Source organism: Oncorhynchus gorbuscha, linkage group LG14 (genome assembly GCF_021184085.1).
Source record: "Oncorhynchus gorbuscha isolate QuinsamMale2020 ecotype Even-year linkage group LG14, OgorEven_v1.0, whole genome shotgun sequence".
NCBI lineage: Eukaryota > Metazoa > Chordata > Actinopteri > Salmoniformes > Salmonidae > Oncorhynchus > Oncorhynchus gorbuscha.
In genome coordinates, this window is record NC_060186.1 from 58,639,300 (window position 1) to 58,658,738 (window position 19,439).

At 43.8% G+C, this 19,439-nt stretch overlaps 4 protein-coding genes across 5 annotated transcripts; all 4 read right to left on the bottom strand.

Moving 5' to 3' along the window:
- Window positions 1-179: 179 nt before the first annotated feature.
- Window positions 180-1,778, bottom strand: dynlt1b (dynein light chain Tctex-type 1b). Its single transcript, XM_046298657.1, has 5 exons — window positions 1,681-1,778; window positions 1,466-1,507; window positions 1,059-1,182; window positions 658-735; window positions 180-556 (listed from the first exon to the last, which is right to left on the bottom strand). The coding sequence occupies exons 1-5, from the start codon at window positions 1,705-1,707 to the stop codon at window positions 486-488; spliced, it is 342 nt and encodes a 113-aa protein (XP_046154613.1). The 5' UTR covers window positions 1,708-1,778; the 3' UTR covers window positions 180-485.
- Window positions 1,779-2,021: 243 nt separating this feature from the next.
- Window positions 2,022-3,320, bottom strand: gtf2h5 (general transcription factor IIH, polypeptide 5). The gene is made up of 3 exons (XM_046298658.1): window positions 3,229-3,320; window positions 2,790-2,859; window positions 2,022-2,612 (listed from the first exon to the last, which is right to left on the bottom strand). Exons 2-3 carry the CDS (start codon window positions 2,822-2,824, stop codon window positions 2,432-2,434), a joined length of 216 nt encoding a protein of 71 aa, XP_046154614.1. The 5' UTR covers window positions 2,825-2,859; window positions 3,229-3,320; the 3' UTR covers window positions 2,022-2,431.
- Window positions 3,321-5,658: 2,338 nt separating this feature from the next.
- Window positions 5,659-15,272, bottom strand: serac1 (serine active site containing 1). 2 transcript variants are annotated; one of them, XM_046298660.1, is made up of 17 exons: window positions 15,161-15,272; window positions 14,483-14,583; window positions 14,280-14,316; window positions 14,005-14,147; window positions 13,172-13,261; window positions 12,225-12,356; window positions 12,004-12,125; window positions 11,766-11,894; window positions 11,570-11,683; window positions 11,172-11,334; window positions 9,866-10,016; window positions 7,789-7,930; window positions 7,485-7,585; window positions 7,279-7,376; window positions 7,013-7,195; window positions 6,708-6,851; window positions 5,659-6,547 (listed from the first exon to the last, which is right to left on the bottom strand). In XM_046298660.1, the coding sequence occupies exons 2-17, from the start codon at window positions 14,574-14,576 to the stop codon at window positions 6,411-6,413; spliced, it is 1,980 nt and encodes a 659-aa protein (XP_046154616.1). In that variant the 5' UTR covers window positions 14,577-14,583; window positions 15,161-15,272; the 3' UTR covers window positions 5,659-6,410. The 2 variants fall into 2 exon arrangements, with proteins under 2 accessions (XP_046154616.1, XP_046154617.1); XM_046298661.1 differs by having other exon boundaries at window positions 5,659-6,563.
- Window positions 15,273-16,308: 1,036 nt separating this feature from the next.
- myct1a (myc target 1a) lies at window positions 16,309-18,926 on the bottom strand. Its single transcript, XM_046299348.1, has 2 exons — window positions 18,673-18,926; window positions 16,309-17,506 (listed from the first exon to the last, which is right to left on the bottom strand). The coding sequence occupies exons 1-2, from the start codon at window positions 18,725-18,727 to the stop codon at window positions 16,956-16,958; spliced, it is 606 nt and encodes a 201-aa protein (XP_046155304.1). The 5' UTR covers window positions 18,728-18,926; the 3' UTR covers window positions 16,309-16,955.
- Between the last annotated feature and the right edge of the window lie 513 nt (window positions 18,927-19,439).

Below are 19,439 nucleotides of genomic sequence, written 5' to 3' on the forward strand. Positions count from 1 at the left end.
CTGACGGGGCGTCATTCCTACACGACAGTCCTCAACTGATCAGTGCAGATTAAGTCATCACGCTATCTGACGATAAGACAATGTGTCTCTGGGGTGACCTCTACTCAGCATTTCACTGGCCTATAGGTGTTGTGGTAGAATGAATTATAGTTGGGGGTTATTGGAAGCTGGCAAACAAGCAATGACTGAAAACATTTATTGAAACGTCACTAACAAATCCTAACATGACATTGGTCCTCGTAAAATCTAAACAAACAAGATGCACAAAAGTCTTTAAGCAGTAGAAATACTTTGGTATGGTGGGCTTTATGAAAAAAAGAGAGCCGCACACTCTAGGAGCTTAGATGCAATAATTGAATAACCAACGTTTTGACAGACGAGCTGTCATCAGGGTATAATATTGGGCTTTATGCTAACAATCAGTTTGGACGGAATGGAAAAACCAACGTTCATTCATGTAGTGTAATTGAGTGCAGGCGGTAGATTCAGATGGCCAGGCCGAAGACACTGACGATGCAGTACATGGATTTATTCTCCCACCTCACTGTACAGCTTCCTGGAAGAGAAGGTTAGGTGGGATCAATGCCAGAATCTCCATCTCTAGACTATCTCATATAATCTGGTTGTAGAGATTGTGTGTTTGTGAGAGATTCTCACCATCAGTGGTGTTATCCCAGAAGCATGAGCTGGCTGTCTGTAGACCTGCCCCGTTTTTCTGCATGATAACACAGGTCACTGTGGAGAAAGAGAAACAACAGTTAAATGACCCCTTTCAGCAATAACACACAAATCCATCTCAATGTGGAATGTAAGTATGATCATTGTATAGGATGATCCGTCAACGAAAGTGGTGATGGTATATTTTAGTGCAGGAAATAAAGTAACTGATTTCAATTATATGTGCCTCCCCCCAACACTGATGTGGCTTTATTTTTCATTTATTTTTATTGAACTTTTATAAAACTTGAAGTCAGTTAAGAACAAATTCTTATTTACAATGACGGCCTGATATAGCCCAGCCAAACACTTTTCCTTTCCTTGCATTCAGGGCTACATACCAATGTACTTGAAAGGCTTGCCCAGTTTGCTAAGTTGACTCAGGGACTGCTCCACTACATTGGTGGTCCATTGGTTCACTCTGCTATGTTGATAGGCATTTCCCCCTATGGCTCCTTCTACTGACTGAAAAGACAGTAAAGACATAAGAGGAACAGGCTTAGTTTCTGAAATTACTAACTATCCAGAGAAAATACAAATGAATACACAGACGTGTCACAGCCCACATTAGTTGCATTACTCATATTGATGTGGCTAGCAACCAACGTAATCCCGGCATGATGTCCTTAGCAACAGGCAGCGGGGTGATGAGTTGTTGCAATGTAGCAAATAGCTAGGCGACTTTGCTGAACATGAATGTCTCCTACCAATGCAACCATTAGCTAACTTCTCACTTGGCTAAAAGTACCTCTTTGATGATAGTGCTCACTTCGTCAACGACAAAGGCAGTCTGGCAGGATACAAAGACAAAGGCATGCAGAACAGTTATAGTAGCTGGGGAACAGTAACGTTAGCTAGCTACCGAACATTGCTAACATGCGTCTTCAAATAGCATTACATTTAAACAAATGTTAGATTAATTAGGTGGATATATTAATTAGCCATTTTGAACATCTAGCTAACCTCTTCTCCAGTCTGAAACTCATCCATGATATTAGCAAACGACCGTTACCGCACGCTAGCTCAGCTGTCGCCAAATTTGGGTGGGTGTGAGGCGCATGCGCAAGAGTGATTATGTTGGTCGTTTCTGTACTGGTTGTTGCATGGACAAAATCATGTCTCTTTCTTCCCCGTTCACAATTAAAACAAAGAGACTGGGTATATTTCCATCCTCACTGGTTACATCTTCAAAGCTTACTTTGCAATATAACAATTGGCTGGCTTTACCGTAAAAACCCAAGAAACCTAATCATGGACAAGAAAAGAGTGCAGGAAATGTATAATAAAACACAACTTAAAGCTAATTGAGACAGGTACAAAAGTTTATTACATCTAATTTAAGCCATCCAAAAACTTATGAATATACACCATAGAAACAGGTGAATTAAAGTGGGCTTAAACACTGGTCATTCGTAATTTTGTAGTGTTGGCTAATCACCACCAGTCTCATTTTAAAGCATGATCAAGACAACATACTTAACAAAACTTATATTTGCACCAGTTTGGATGAAAAACAAATAAACGTTTCTTATTTAAAAATAAATTCCTTGAATTACTCCACATAACTGGGGGAAAAACATGGACAGCTGGCATGCAGAATAAAGGCTCATACCTATAAATACAAATATTTCACTGAACAAATATCCCCAAACAGACAGTTCAATGTTTGTGAAGAATATCATTTGTTATATTGCTGAAGCATCTACTTCAATCTTTATTTCTGAGTGATGGGGAAGGAGTTCTGATCCATCAGCTCCCCAACTCTCTCCTGGAGTATGTGGACCACCTCAGCCAGAATGAAAACATGGGTGTCGTCAAGGTCCTGGATGATAAACTTCTTTCCCAGGGCAGATGTCTCATCTAGGTACAGTAGGAACTGCTTCATGGCAGGGTCACTGTTTCAAGTAGTGGGGAAAGAAGATATGAAACCTGTGGTTTTCTCCTGAAACATCTGATTATCATAGCTGGTACAGTTTAGCAGACAGGCTGGATTTTCTGCATGATTCGTGTGATTAGCTTGATTGATTTCAGTTTGATAATCATAAAATATGATAGGCTTTGTGCATGCATACCACTCGACAAGAACGCCCTTTAGTACGTTGACCATGATAATGTTAGATTCCAAACACCAGTCTCCAAAACCTGGAAAAAAAGCAACCAAAATATAGGCATGAACACCAACACAATGTGACATGCACCTTGACGTATGACACATTCTAAAAGTAATTAACTGAACTGTAGCTTCTCACTGCAAAGGTAATTTACTAATATTAAAGTGAGACAAAGAGGAGCAAAGTAAGGACTAGATAACGTTAGCTGGCGTTATTAGCATCACTGCTGAATAGCTAGTTAGCCTAGTTTGCTACACTTCGAAATGCTCAGTCTGACATGTTTCCGTCACAATCTCAAAGCCTGCTCATTTGCGAAAATTAAGGCTAGAATAGATCAGCTCTTTGCTGATTGTCATTTTGTGGCGATAAATAGCTAATCTGTGGATTATTCTGTACTTACGGAGCTTGTTTGCTCAACAATGTTGATGGCTGGCTGCGTTGTTAACAAGTACAAAATGCCTTAACGCGAAAGGCATTGTGGGATGTATGGTGTCTGATGAGGTATAAAGGTTAGGTCAGGTATTCCCAAACTGGGGTATGCAAAATGATTTTAAAATGTATAGATTTTTTCACATTTTCAAACAGTCCATTTGAAAGTTTTTTTTTCTCCCCTGAGCAACCTCGTTTCACTCGTTTCATTAAACCATCTGGTGTTCAGCGAAATGACAACACAATGTCAAATACAGGTAACCTAGTCAAATAATTAACATCCAATCACAGTAACCGTTTCTCTCTCGGGGGAATTCCACTAACGGTCCGGTATGTATCCAAGCGTAGCTGCTGCTCATTTAGTTTGCTCGAAAATTGATAAGTTGTTTTAAAAAACTAATGCACGGGTCCATAGACACATACAGCTCTACTGGTAACGTTACTACTGCTACTACCAGCAGTACTACACCTGCACCTGTCGACGACAGGTAGTTCTGCTTCCACGAGCACATCCAATGCTTAGCATCAGTAATTCTACATTTGTTTTTAGCCCAGCTAGCATGGACACCTTCAAACATTCAACCTCCAGTTGTGAATCTGATGCAGCCGAAGAGCTACTGCCCCCTGAACCGGGAAAGCACCGACTTTCGAGTAGTAAGACATGTATAAAAGTAACAGATACCATTAATAAGAAGGGCTATGGTTGGGACAATGCTGGGGGGAAAGGCAAAAAAAAACTATACAGACGATCGCTTCATCAAACATCACTGTTTCACGACGCATCAGTGACATGCAGATGTTTTGAAACAATTACTGCTTCACCTACAAGCCAGTGAATTCTATTCGTTACAGCTGGATGAGTCAACAGACGTGTTGGGCCTGGCACAGCTGGTATATATCCGTTACGTTTATCGGAGGTCAATTAAGGAAGACATCCTCTTCTGCAAACCAGGACAACAGGAGATTATATTTTTAAAGCACTGGACAGCTTTGTGACATCAAATGGACTTTGGTGGTTGATGTGTTGGTATCTGTACTGATAGTGCAAAAGCCATGACAAGGAGACATGGTGGAGTGATAACACGCGTGCAAGCAGTTGCTCCCGACGCCACTTGGGTTCACTGCAGCATCTATCGAGAGGCTTTTTGCTGCCTGACAGCATGAAAGACGTTTTGGACACTACTGTGAAAATAGTTAACTTTGTTAAAGCAAGGCCCCTGAAATCTCGTGTATTTTCTGCACTATGCAATGATATGGGCAGCGACCATGAACGCTTTTACAACATACAGAAAGAAGTGCGCTAGTTATCAAGGGGGAAAGTATTGACACTTTTTTTTAAATTGAGAGACGAGCTTACCCAAGTTCTTTACTGACCTTCATTTTTACTTGTCTGACCACTTGCATGATGATTTATCATGCGACTGGCCTATCTGGGTGATGTTTGTTCTCGCCTGAATCATCTGAATCCAGGATTACAGGGACTGCCCAACTATATTCACGGTGCGGGACAAAATTGAGGCTGTGGTTAAGAAGTTGGAGCTCTTCTCTGTCTGCATTAACAAGGACAACACACAGGTCTTTCCACGATTGTATGATGTTTTTTTGTGTGCAAATGAACTCAAGCTTACGGACAATGTCAAACGTGATATAGCGCGATAAGTACTTTCCCGAAACGGATGACACAAACAACTGGGTTCGTTATCCCTTTCATGCCCTGCCTCCAGTCCACTTACAGATATCTGAACAAGAGAGCCTCATCGAAATTGCAACAAGCAGTTCAGTGAAAATTCAATTTTATCAGAAGCCACTGCCAGATTTCTGGATTGGGTTGCGCTCAGAGTATCCTGCTTGGCAAATCGCAGTTTAGACACTGATGCCCTTTGCGACCACGTACCCGTGAGTGTATTCTCGGCCTTCACTAGCATGGAAACTAAATACAGGCACAGACTGTGTGTGGAAAATTATTTAAGACTGTGACTCTCTCTAATACAACCCAACATTGCAGAGTTATTAACTTGTGATGAGTTATTCATAATTTCCGATTAACAAATAAAGTTATGTAAGATGGCTAATTAAAGAGCAAAATTGATTATTATATTATTATTTGTGCCCTGGTCCTAAGGGCTCTTTGTCGCTTCCCACGAGCCAGGTTGTGACAAACTCACACTCATTATTACGTTTAATAAAGGTAGTGTGTATGGCAGGCTTACAATGATGGCAAAAAACAACATTTGAGAGTGCGCTGACCCTGATGCTAGACTGGGTACGCAGCTGGAGGTTGAATGTTTGAAGGGGTACGGGACTATAAAAAGTTTGGGAACCACTGGGTTAGGTGGAGTTGAAGTTCAAAGCTTATGATTCAAATCAAGTGTTAAACCTGCCATCAATGGCATAACATATATTCTCTTACCAATACTGCTTTTTATTTTGCACATAGTTGATTTGACATGGACATGTCTGTCAAAGTTCAAATGTAAATGAGCCATATGCATGACTTGTTACATTGATAAATACAAGGGAAGTCTTAATTAGCAATATAATGGAGTTAGTGAGCATCACGTGGCCAGGTTCCAGTTAAACAAAATATACACATCAACCAGTCTTAAAAATATTTCATGTGTATCTGAGGTAAGGCTTGAGGAAATAATACAGTATGGTACATACAGTAACAAGGCAATGCTTTAAGTTTATATATATATATATAAGCCCTGAATTCATACTGTGTAATCAATGAATGAGTTGCAAGGTAGTACAGTGTCTTTTGGTTAAAGTACAGTAAGTGCAGTACACATGAAATGTTAAAATGTCTACTTGACCAGGATCAAGGACAAAGGGGAATATGAACTAGAAAAGTCAATATACTGTCTTTTTTACAGCTTTAAACTACCTGTAAACATGGTCGATCATTTTTTAAATCCTTTAAATAAAACTTGTCTGCTTCATAAGTGCTAGGTGATATTTAGCTGGAGAACAAGTGGAGCACCATTTTCTATAATAAACCCAATTAATATGTTTTCATAAATCCTTCATACATACATAAAATGTATATTTTTTTGTAAACACATTTCTTTAAATGTGCAACAAAGAGAAACAGTTCTGTGCGCCAGAACTCCTTATTCTTCCAATTCAAGCATCAAAACGGCTGTTGACATGTCAGTGGCTGGTGTAGCCCTTCAGTGCATCCTGGATGAACTGTAGGCTGCGCTTGTAGAGGAACGAGTCTTTCTTCTCAGGCTTGCAGATATTGAGGTGATCCACATCCACCTGTACCAGGTCCCCAATGCCCAGATCTGAAACCGGAGTAGTCTCCGAGTTAAGAGATACACATGGAAGAAGTTCAAAAGTTCAAGAATTTGAATTGAAAGAAAAAACCTGAATTCATAGATACATTTTAGATATGGGTCTCCTGTGGCTACGTTCTACAGAATGCATTAAATAACAGTGGCCTACCTGCTGACTGCGTTGGCACCACCAGTATCTTGATCATGGGGCCGATGGTGGTGGGCATCGTCTCTGCAAAGCTCAGCACATTGAACTCCCTGTCCTTGGCCAAGTTCAGGAAGTTGACATTCAGGTCACGCAGCGCTGGAGAGTCTGGGAATACGTATGGACAATGATGCAATAACACCATAAACAGTAGTATGTTATCTGTAACACAGATGCAATGGGAGGTTATTACTATCTAAAAACTGCTGTTAAGAATCGTTCTCTCTAACCTGACCTCCAGAATAATCACAAATGACTTCTGTCCATACCTCTGCAGAGCTCCCGGACCTCTACGGAGGGGAAGAGGAGGTATCTGACGTTGACAGAGTACTCTGCCATGAAGGTGCCATGGTGGGGCACACTGTAGAACATGACACCCTTTGTGTTCTTCATCAGTTCTTTCATGTCTGGGTCCCTCGACGCATCTAGCAGCATCTTCTTCACCAGCAAACCTGATCGGAAATGATAGAGAATTCAAAACTAACAGGTTTTTGTCCATTGTCAATTTTTTGCTAAATAGTGAAAGATAGCTTACCTCCCATGCTATGTGAAACCCAGACCACAGGCCTGTCTCCTACTCCTGCAGACTTTAGCTTCTTCAGCAGCTCTCGACTCCTATAGGCCAGAGACATCCTAAGGGCACAGGCATACAACAGTATCAGTGGAGTTGTTACCAAGAATGTCTGAATGGTACAGTAATATGGTCACACTAAGGAAGCAGAGGAAAGAGGAGACTCACACCTCTGGTTTTCAACAGGACACTTGGCTCTCCAGTCACTTAGGTGAGTGTCATACTCCACAGATAGAACCCTCAGGTTGGGGCAGTCTGCAGCCAACCACGACTGACCAATGGGGAGGGGTGAGAAAGAACCAGTCAAAAAGGGAGAGAGGACGTTGGTGAGCAGATTTGGAATCATATGACTCAAACATACATTCTACATTGGCTAAGGTGACTAGATCAGCAAAGCCAACATATTCTCCCATCTGGTGGTAAAGTCATGAGTATTACAGTGACACGTAATAAACCACCCTCTACCAGGTTTACCTTGGGCCAGCACTCTGTGTAGTCCTCGCTGACACCCGCTGCCTTCTCCTCCTCTGTAGGGTCACAGTCCTTCTGCCGCCACGTCTTAAAGGCTGCCCCCAGGAGCCCGTGAACAAAGAGAACATCCGCTTTGATTGGCTGGCTGGAGACAGAATGCATAAAAAACAAATAGGGAGTGGTTGTGTGAATATGGTACCTTGAATTATTTGACAATAGCTAGATTTCCATCCAATTGGTGACAGTTTAATGCGAATAATCTAGAATCTGCATAAAGAAAATGTAAGTAAGCATTTCACTGTAAGGGCTACTACACCTGTTGAATTTGGTGCATGTGACAAATAAAATTTGATTTGCCAATTTTCCCACCAGTGGGGAGTCTCTTTTTGTAGATAAAAATCAGTGCGTGTGACCACCCGACTAGCAAAGCAGTCTAAGGCCCAGCATCACAGTGCTTGAGGCGTCACTACAGACCCGTGTTCGATCACAAGCTGTGTCAGAGCCGGCCACGACCGGGAGACCCATGGGGCGGTGCACAATTGGCCCAGCGTCGTCCGGGTTAGGAGAGGGTTTGGCCGGCCTTAATTTCCTTGTCCCATTGTGCTCTAGCGATTCCCTGTGCCAGGCCGGGCGCAGTGCATGCTGACATGGTCGCCAGGTGTACAATGTTTCCTCCAACACATTGGTGCGGCTGGCTTCCAGGTTAAGTGGGCATTGTGTCAAGAAGCAGTGCGGCTTGGTTGGGTTGTGTTTCAGAGGACGCACGGCTCTCGACCTTCGCCTCTCCCGAGTCCATACAGGAGTTGCAGCGATGAGACGACTGTAACTACCAATTGGATACAACGAAATTGGGGAGAAAAGGGGGTTGACTTTTTTTTTTTTATACAAAAAAAAAAAGGTCTTCCACATCCATCTCGACAAAACATTTCTGTACGGACCTCACTTTGTGCACGGGGGCATTGTCATGCAAAAACAGGAAAGTGCCTTCCCCAAACTGTTGGCACATTGTTGGAAGCACATAATCATCTAGAATGTCATTGTATGCTGTAGCATTAAGATTTCCCTTCACTGGAACTAAGGGGCCTAGCACAAACCATGAAAAACAGCTCCAGACCATTATTCCTCCTCCATCAAACTGTACAGTTGGCACTATGCATTGGGGCAGGCAGCGTTCTCCTGGTATCCGCCAAATATAGATTTGTCCGTAAGACTGCCAGATGGTGAAACATGATTCATCGCTCCAGAGAACGCGTTTCCACTGCTCCAGAGTCCAATGGGGGCGAACAATACACCACTCCAGACTACGCTTGGAATTGAGCATGGTTATCTTAGTCTTGTGTGCGGATGCTTGGCTATGGAAATTAAGCTACAGACGAAAAGGTATTGTGCTGACGTTGCTTTCAAAAGCAGTTTGGAACATGGTAGTGAGTGTTGCAACCTGAGGACAGACGATTTTTACGTGAAGTGTACTTCAGCACTCAACGGTCCCGCTCTGTGAACCTTGTGTGGCCTACCACTTCACGGCTGAGCCGTTGTTGCTCCTAGATGTTTCCACTTCACAATAACAGCACTTTCAGTTGACCGGGGCAGCTCTTGCAGGGCAGAAATGTGATGAACTGACCTTTTGGAAAGATGGCATCCTATGATGGTGCCACGTTGTAAGTCACTGAGCTCTTCAGTAAGGCCATTCTACTGACAATGATTGCATGGCTGTGTGCTCGATTTTATACACCTGTCAGCAACGGGTGTGGCTGAAATAGCCGAATCCACACACATACTTGTTTATATATATAGTGTATTATGCATGATGCCAAGTTTACTTCGATATGATGGTTATTATATCAATATTTGAGCATAAAGGCATTTTCACCTTCATTTCTTGCATAATACATTTTACAGACACAAAAAGATCCTACCATGTTGAGCAAACAAATGATTTGTCTGCATTCATAAAATTGTACCGAAACTTCCTGTTTCCATCATAGCTGTCGTGACTTTAAAAAATGTTTTATGCGGTATGACTTTACTCACGTAAAAACTGTGGATGGAAACATGCTTAGTCATGATGAATGATGTGTACCTGGTTCGGCACTGGGGATGTAACACGTAGACTCCATCCTGGTACTTCTCCTTGACCGTCTCCCTGTCCAGGTTAGCCAGAGCCCGAGCAGCATGGGACGCCTGTATGATGTGTGGAGACTGCATCATCTCTGCTAGCACTGGCACCCAACCTGCAAGGTAACAGAACATCACATATAATGGAACTAGTAACAGAACAAAATAAGATAGCCAGTACCCTGACACACTGAGCGGAGAGCTAGCACCCGCCTGACACTGAGCGGAGAGCTAGCACCCGCCTGACACCCTGAGCGGAGAGCTAGCACCCGCCTGACACACTGAGCGGAGAGCTAGCACCCGCCTGACACACTGAGCGGAGAGCTAGCACCCGCCTGACACACTGAGCGGAGAGCTAGCACCCGCCTGACACCCTGAGCGGAGAGCTAGCACCCGCCTGACACCCTGAGCGGAGAGCTAGCACCCGCCTGACACCCTGAGCGGAGAGCTAGCACCCGCCTGACACCCTGAGCGGAGAGCTAGCACCCGCCTGACACCCTGAGCGGAGAGCTAGCACCCGCCTGACACCCTGAGCGGAGAGCTAGCACCCGCCTGACACCCTGAGCGGAGAGCTAGCACCCGCCTGACACCCTGAGCGGAGAGCTAGCACCCGCCTGACACCCTGAGCGGAGAGCTAGCACCCGCCTGACACCCTGAGCGGAGAGCTAGCACCCGCCTGACACCCTGAGCGGAGAGCTAGCACCCGCCTGACACACTGAGCGGAGAGCTAGCATCCGCCTGACACACTGAGGGGAGAGCTAGCACCCTCCTGACACACTGAGGGGAGAGCTAGCACCCGCCTGACACACTGAGGGGAGAGCTAGCACCCGCCTGACACACAGAGGATAACTAGCACTCGCCTGACACACAGAGGATAACTAGCACTCGCCTGACACACAGAGGATAACTAGCACTCGCCTGACACACAGAGGATAACTAGCACTCGCCTGACACACAGAGGATAACTAGCACTCACCTGACACACAGAGGATAACTAGCACTCACCTGACACACAGAGGATAACTAGCACTCACCTGACACACAGAGGATAACTAGCACTCACCTGACACACAGAGGATAACTAGCACTCACCTGACACAGAGGATAACTAGCACCCACCTGACACACAGAGGATAACTAAGCACTCACCTGACACACAGAGGATAACTAGCACTCACCTGACACACAGAGGGGAGAGCTAGCACCCACCTGACACACTGAGGGGTGAGCTAGCACCCACCTGACACACTGAGGTGAGAGCTAGCACCCACCTGACTGTACTATGGCTTGGTGCACGCTGTCGTTGAGAGCCAGGTTGCCGATGATGCGTACAATGTTCCTCTGGATCTTCGGGGAGTCTCTGCGGAGCTGGTAGACCCTCTGAAGGAGCTGCAGGCCCCCGTTGGCCACGATGTGGTCGCAGTGACTCTGGACCTGGAGAACAGACCTACAGGTGTTAGAATGCATTTATATGCTCTTAATATCCCCTGATAGGATACAGTCGTTGACACTATGATATGAAAACCTTGAGGGTCTGTTATGGTGAGTTACAAGGTATGATGAAAAAGATGTTCATGTATCTAGACAAAGGCTAACAATGTTTTTCAAAAGTACCTTGACAAAATGTATGCTTGAGTTGCAGGTGTTTTAAAGCAAAATGTTACATAACCTTGGAGTGCTGCACTAGAGCCTGTAGACAGAAGGACTCAACCTTCTCAGAGGGGACAGAAGTGAGGCTTTGGGCATAGGGCAGTCCATTCCCACCAAAACACCACAGACCCCCCTAAAACAGAGAGATCCAGTTTTTTACCTAAAATTGTGTATGAGTGAGTATATGTCTAAATATGTGTGTGAGCATCTCTTACCCTCTGTGCAGCCAGGGACTGGGTACTCTCCCTCAGGGCCAGTGAGGTGAAGTACTGGACACACTGGTCCACCTCAGACTGGGGGAGAGATGCCAGCAGCTGCCTCAGACCGTCTTCTACAGACAACCTCTAAGCAGAGGGCCAAACAAACAAACACACATTAAAACATACACAGAACATTACTAAAATTTGATTTGATACACAATCATTTTAATCCCCATCGGTGACAGATACCTACATCTTCCACCCAAGGCAGGACAGGCGGGGACAGGAAGAAGCGTTGGTCCACTTGAGAGGTGCGGGCCAGACCCAATGCCGTCCTCTGGTCTATAGCCTGCGCAGCTGTCTGGTACTGGTAGTCTGTGATGGACAGGGGTAACGGACCAATCCCTATCAAACACTAGCAAAGTTCACTAGCACACATTTCACATTTACAGGTTGAAAGTGGTGATGTCTCACCATGCCAGTGGTGGTTCTGGGCCAGCTCTTGTACAGCTGACAGTCTGCTGGTCCTATTAGCTGAACAAGCCCTCTTCAACAGGACCCACAGCGCCACCTCATGGGGGTCCGCATCCATATGACTCAGGTGCTCTGACACAGTTACAATTTAGACTTTTATGATGAAAATATGGATATTTTTACAAGCATTTCTTACATAATATATTTAATTTGAAATACATTTAAGAACTACACCTAAACTACCTAGTGTCCAATATCATCTACGTCAAGACAATCTACCACCTAATACCATCAATCATTATTCTACAACTGTACTACAGCAATGAGACTGCAGACCTGCTGTTATCATCGGCCAGGCAGCCGGGGCAGCTATCAAGTGTCAAACAGTAAGGTCAGAAAAGGTTAATGTTAGAACCATTTTGAATGTACAATCTACGCAGAATCTGTAGTACAATCCCCATTGTACAATTGAATTACATAATGTCTGTCACATTATAAAGCATTAAGGAGGGGTGGGGGGGGGGTTCAGTCCACACCTGTGACTGATGATGACTCAAGCATAAGAATACACACAAAAGTACATGAATGAAGACACAAACTAAAGCTTTCATTCAAACCCAGGAAGTGAAGGGCAGGTGTTTCCTGAAGTTAACACGTTGTCTCAATAACAAACCTACTGACGTCCGTCCGTGTGTGTCTGAAATACCCCAACTGAGTTTTACCCAAGGCTTGGAGGATGAACTCTAATGTTTCTATCACAACACTGACTTCTGCTTTCCAGTACTAGCAGAATAGGAAGTTGAAATTCATTTGATACAACAACTAAAGTATCAAGTGTGTAGGTTTCTAAATGCAGCTGTAGCTTTAGTAAAAATTACAAAAACAATACTGCAGTTGTGAATTTAGTGCTGTGTAGGAGGAAACTACTTTCAGTGGATCTTTCTCACCATCCAGAGGCCTCAGAAGAATCCTTGAGGAAACTTCCAGAAACCTCCTTGCTGCTTTATGAAGTTCTCTCCTGGCCTTATTTGTGAGCCCTGAAACAGATACATGGGTTTGGTTACGATCAATAATTGACACGTTATAACACAGCATTTTAACTATGTACCAAGCTATAAATGTATACTGCTCCAGGCTGGACCTCTGGTTGATCTACCTGCACATTTTCTAGTAAAATTGACCAAACAATAGGCTCTTAGCCTGTAAATCTGGTTATAAAATGACAGTCGTTGCTTGCTTCTGTTTACTGCTTCTCTAAAACGTTTCCTATCAGTCTTGGCTGGACGTTCTGTTTTCATTCACAGCAGCCTTGACCAGTGGAAGTGAGAGCAGGGACCAGACAGGCTGAGCTGCAGTACCCAGGAGGGAGAGCAGAGGGAGGGAGGAAGGAAGACTGTGATTGCTGGACACCTGGACCTGGCAGAAACCCCTCAACAACTCCTCATAAATGAAAACTCAGCCAAAATATTTTCTGTGACAACATGCACCACATGTGGGCCTTTTGTTGGGTAGACTTTTGAGGAAGTCTTGGGGATTTCTGTACAGCACGTTGAGATATCAGCTGATGTAAGAAGGGCTATATAAATTAATTTGATTTTAATTCAAATGTGTTCCAAAAAACCCTCCATTTTGGGTTGTAGACCGGATAGAGGAGACAAAAAGCATACCCAGCATTCCCTATGTGGAATATCATGTATATACTGATAACTATTTTTATCAGAGAGCACATGATGACGATGCCTTGTCACAAAGCAAAGTTGAGGTAAATTACATACTGTACCTGTGCCAAGGTTCTCCTGCTCTTTAGAGGGTGTGGCTGACAGGTAGATGTAGGACTTGAGCTTTTCCTGCTGAATGGCCTGCGTGTCGATGCGTACCGCCTTGTTCAAGGAAACCACCTCGTATGTGATAAACATGCAACCCCTGAGAGAGGAATGAAGCCATAGACAAGATATACAGTAGTTAGAGCAGATAGGTCTCCATACCCAATGAACCCAAACTAAAATAACTTAGAATGGCTGAGTGTTTATATGTGAAGTGGTTATCTTCACCTACCCCAATATGACAGCTCCGGTCATCTTTGCAATTTTCCCTGAAATCAAAACATAAGACAAATATGTTATTTTTTTAATAACTAAGGATATTAAAGAATTCCAGATGATTACACATTATGTGGGTGCATCAGCTATTTGATAAGTGATCATATTTCCTTATTGAGTGTGGATTGTGAAGGGGGACAGCACAGTCTCATAACATACTGATGTCCCTCCACGGCAGCACCTTCTTCACACCAGGGCCAGAGGTGCTGCTCAGCCTCCTGCAGCGTATCAGACGGAGTGCAGCCACAGACATCCTCTATCTACACACATTCACCCAGAGACATCAAAAGAGCCAGTAAACATAGCTTCAGCACTATTACCGCAAATGGCTGAGAGAAACTAAACTACAGTACCCTGAATAGCCTTATCAATGTATGTGAAATTTACATTGTTATATGTATTCATAGTTTCAGTTTAGATGTTGTGATAGCCTCATGACGCAAGATACATGACAGGTTAGCCAGCAAGCTACCGTTGTCTAGTTAGCTAGCTATACTATCATAGATATCAATGTGCCTGGCTCTGGTAGGTAACTTTAACATGAAACTAGCTAACGTTAGCTTGCTAGCCAGCCAATGCAATGTTCCCATTAGAAAGAGCAACCATTTATTTTGCCGATGGGTAGTTCTTTGATTAGACAAAACATCCAGTCGGATCAACTTGGGTCACGTGTACCTACAGTAACTAGCCAGCTAGCTAAAAAAACTTGGGAAAATGTAACGTGAATTATACAGCTGAAGTTAGCTAACGTAGCGTGACAGACAAACATGAGATTGTAAGACTTGTAACCAGGCTTGAAGTGATGGGTGAAGTTTGCTAGACATGATACAAATTTACCTTATTTCGAAGATTTAATTTCTGTATTTTGAAGGGCTAATAGAGAGCTTCCTCTCCAACAACCCCAACCTGTCAGCTGTGTTGTGAAAAAATAAACTGCGCCAGTCTCATGTAACAAACGTCACTTACCGTAGTACCTCAAAGCATAAAACATTTATTTCCAGATCTCCAACTACCGTAATGCTCATTAAACACGATTACACAAAATAATGAAGAGTGCCTAATTATATGACACGTGCAAATTGACGCATGTCAAATATTAAATACCCCCCCCCCCAAATGCAGTGTTAATCTGTTTCTGAGGTTTATATTTAGTAAAATGACAGGGGGAATTTGTTCATTTTAATGTAATGCTAGTTTTGTTATTTAAAATTGTAACATGAATTGCATCATTCAAGTCCCGTGTGTGTGTGTGTGTCCCGAAGTTGATGGGTTTATTGATCCCATCGCCACTCTGGAAGTCACCCATTTATTTTGACCCCTATGCCTAAACTTAAATATTCTTCTGCTGGTCTGTCACAGTGGATGCTGCTGAGGGGAGGACGGCTCATAATAATGGTCGGAATGGCATCAAACACCTGGAAACCATGGAAACCATGATATGTTTGATGTATTTGATACCATTCCACTGAATCTGCTCCAGTCATTACCACGAGCCCAGCCCGTTCTCAGCATTGAATGTGCCACCAACCTCCTGTGGCTGGTCAATATCCACTAATTTAAGTCTTTTTTCTTCTTTCAATTGAACGTTTACTTAACTAAGCAAGTCAGTGAAGAACAAATTGTTATTTACAATGACGGCCTACACTTTAAATGGGCAATCTGGGACTCAAATATCAATAAAGCCACTACTCACCACTTTTTTAGTAAATGAATGAGGGATGGGGCTGAAGAAATGTAATCATGCTTTTTCTGTGGTAAACTGTCTCTTTGGCCTTTGTATAACTGGGCACCTAAAGCCCTGACCTCTTACATTTCAGCCCAGTGAAATCATTCCTTCCTCAGGAAACAGTGAGAGGGAGTCAGTGAGAGATCTGTCAGTTTGCCCACCAGAAAAGTGTAGCCTATAGACTGGACACTGGATAGCAGTGGCACCAAATAAGGGCATAAATAACTAGTTTCTGGTACAGATGATATTACGTTTCATACTCAGAACACAGCCCGTTACCATTTCTTTCAGCATTTTATTGTGTTAAATTATGATCTGTGTCCAGTAAATTCCAACCGAAACAGTGACCATTTTATAAATCAGATCCATGACAATCATACACACATTTTGCAGATTACCTTGGAGAGGAACCCTCATTGTTTCATGCAAACATTGTTTTTTGATATAGTTTTGCATGTCCAAGCTCACAAATAGAAAGTAGTCCAGTTACATGGGTGGATTGGGTTGGTACATGATGGAAATCAACATGAGTTCTCAATCTTATAAATCTCATTAGACACACACACATTCACACACACACATTCACACATGTACAACAAATACTCTGTCTCATCTGAAAATAAACATCTCTTTCTTGCTCACCACACACACACACACACACACACACACACACACACACACACACACACACACACACACACACACACACACACACACACACACACACACACACACACACACACACACACACACACACACACACACACACACACACACATAGAAACATATATTAGCATTAGGGCTATTTATTTTCCCCTCAAGTCAAACATCCAGTTGTTCTAAAATCCCATTGACAACCCTGGGCTCAGTCAGTCCACTATCAGGCTGGACACATCCATCCCCTCCTCAGGTGCAGGTCTCCTGGTAGGCCCTTATAATGCTCTCATAAGCAGGAGGTGGGGTCTGTGTGGCATGGAACCCCCTCAGACTACTACTGCTCCAGAACAACTCGGGCCTGGGTGGGGTGACAGCAGCCTGGGCTGCGGTTTGGTGGGCTGACCCAGCTGAAGTGGTCAGGGTTGGAGTGCGAGGCAACGTGGTCTGGCTCCCCTCCTCAGCTTCCCGGGCGATCTGGCTGCACTGGAGGAGTGGGTGAAAGGTGGACGCCCTGAAGCTGGGTTTGCGACCCAAAGGGTCAGCCTGGTCTGGGGAGGAGGCCTGGCGGTGGAAACTGAAGGCAGCGCTAACCAGGCTGTTGTTGCTCCGCCGGTCGTAGCTGCTGTTGCGATTGAAGCCAGGCCGGGTGCGCGGGGAGGTGCGGGACGGGCATGGTGGCCGGCGGGTGATACTGCCCGAGCCGGCCCTGCGACGGGACATCCAGGTCAGGACAACATAGACCAGCACCCCCAATAGGATTCCCACCGCAATGGACACACAGAAAGCTATGATCAGGGAGACTGGGAAGAAGAGAGAGGGATTGGGGCCATTCGTTATATCTTGGTTTGAGGGAGACACAGAGTAAGAGTTTTTGGACACCAAAGAGATGTATATGAAAAGGCCTGTTCAAAACTCATTATCATCTAGCATCATCATTAGACATTCAATAGATACCTTCATGCATGTAACAAAAAAAATATTTGCCAGACTAAAAAAGTAAAACTGTAAAGTAAAGTAATAGTAAAAGTTAAGTGGTTTATTATCTGTGGAGGGAACGGTTTCAATTTGGAACCAGCCCAGATCTGTACTGCCAAGCCCACAACAAGTCACTATCCTAAAATCAACAACGCTGTTATGATGATGAACTAATAGAACTCTGCTATAATGGCACACCACAACCAAATAATCACAGTCCATCCTCTATGGTGACTATGAGACCAAGTCCTCCAGAGACACAAAACTGATTACATCTCCTTCCCACAGAATAAATATCAACATTTTGTTGTCTTTGACTTGCTCCCTGAGATGCTATGGTCACCATATGTGTCTTTCTGAAAAGAGAGAAAGGAACAGAGGACAAATCCCAGTGGACCACTGCCAGCTAAAACAAATCAATTGCCTTTGGATACAGTTAGGTCTTATGAAGTGTAAAAGTACTCTCTACATAGTTTTTCATTGTCCTCTGTTGGAAAAGGGAAAAGCAGACAAGAATTCATCTGGAAATGACATTTGGGAGGAAGGAGGAAAAAACACTAACCAAGAGGAAGCTTTGCAATATTGCTGATTTTATGGGTCTGTTCTTGCCTTGAGTCTAAATACTAGTCTGTCAGGTCCGATAAATGCAGTTTTGAATGCATGTTTTCTTTTCCTGACAAAATATTCAAGTACTCTCATCATCATTAAACCTATACATTCCAGTGAAAACAGAGAAGTGCCAACAGAGAAACCACAACATAGGAGCAGAGTAGCAGCTGAGAGAGTGAGAGACATAATATGACATTTGAAATGTCTTTATTCTTTTGGAACTTTTGTGAGTGTAATGTTTACTGTTCATTTTTTATTGTTTATTTCACTTCTGTTTATTATCTATTTCACTTGCTTTTTGGCAAGGTAAACATATGTTTCCCATGCCAATACATCCCCTTAAATTGAAATTGAATTGAGAGAGAGAGTTGAAAAAACTCACCAACATCAAATGACTGAAGTATTTCCAGAAAGAGATTGGTGTTGTTTTCGGCCATAACTTTCTCTGCACTGTCAGAGAAGAAGAGGAGATAATGTTATGCATCCAGTAGCTCTCCTTGGCTTCCTCACGTCTCTCTCTTTCTTCCTCCTGCCTATCCCTCCTTCACTCTTCCTCTTCCTCTTCTATCCCTCACTCTGCCTGTCCCTCTCTATCCCTTCCTTCTCTCTCCCTCCTTCCCTTTCCCTGCTTCTTTTCTTTCTTCCCTCACTTTCTCACTTTGCGTCGCTTTCCCTCTCTCTCTCTCTCTCTCTCTCTCTCTCTCTCTCTCTCTCTCTCGCTCTCTCTCTCTCTCTCTCTCTCTCTCTCTCTCTCTCTCTCTCTCTCTCTCTCTCTCTCTCTCTCTCTCTCTCTCTGAGAGAGGTCAGCCCATAGGAACTCAGCCACACAGGATTCCCTCCAAAACTGGGCTGGCTGCTCTCTTGTTTGTGGAAGCGGAAAACTTCACTGTCACATTTCCTGCTATTCTGCGTAAAATTAGGAATGGGGCTCTCTTATCTGTTCTGGACAGAGTTCCTCCTGGAGGGGCGGGAGCGGGGCTGCCGTAATCACTTCCTGGCCCATCATTTCCTTAAGTTTGATTAATGAGAAGAAACAAATTCACCCCTTCAAGTCCTAAACCAGCCCCCCCTCAATCTCCATGTCCCTGCTTTTGTAATGGAACAGTCAGCTACCATCTCGGATTACATTTTTTTCCAAAATTATAAACA

Excerpts from the sequence above, each read along its gene's own strand:
- dynlt1b (XM_046298657.1), bottom strand. The coding sequence starts at position 1,707 with ATGGATGAGTTTCAGACTGGAGAAGAG. Across the intron at positions 1,183-1,465 it reads TGAGCACTATCATCAAAGAG|TCAGTAGAAGGAGCCATAGG; the intron begins GTACTTTTAGCC and ends CTGTCTTTTCAG. Across the intron at positions 736-1,058 it reads CAAGCCTTTCAAGTACATTG|TGACCTGTGTTATCATGCAG; the intron begins GTATGTAGCCCT and ends CTTTCTCCACAG.
- gtf2h5 (XM_046298658.1), bottom strand. The coding sequence starts at position 2,824 with ATGGTCAACGTACTAAAGGGCGTTCTTGTCGAGTG. Across the intron at positions 2,613-2,789 it reads AAGGGCGTTCTTGTCGAGTG|TGACCCTGCCATGAAGCAGT; the intron begins GTATGCATGCAC and ends TACTTGAAACAG.
- serac1 (XM_046298660.1), bottom strand. The coding sequence starts at position 14,576 with ATGTCTGTGGCTGCACTCCGTCTGATACGCTGCAGGAGGCTGAGCAGC. Across the intron at positions 7,586-7,788 it reads ACACAGAGTGCTGGCCCAAG|TCGTGGTTGGCTGCAGACTG; the intron begins GTAAACCTGGTA and ends CCCATTGGTCAG. Across the intron at positions 6,852-7,012 it reads GGTCCGGGAGCTCTGCAGAG|ACTCTCCAGCGCTGCGTGAC; the intron begins GTATGGACAGAA and ends ACGTATTCCCAG.
- myct1a (XM_046299348.1), bottom strand. The coding sequence starts at position 18,727 with ATGGCCGAAAACAACACCAATCTCTTTCTGGAAATACTTCAGTCATTT. Across the intron at positions 17,507-18,672 it reads ACTTCAGTCATTTGATGTTG|TCTCCCTGATCATAGCTTTC; the intron begins GTGAGTTTTTTC and ends TCTTCTTCCCAG.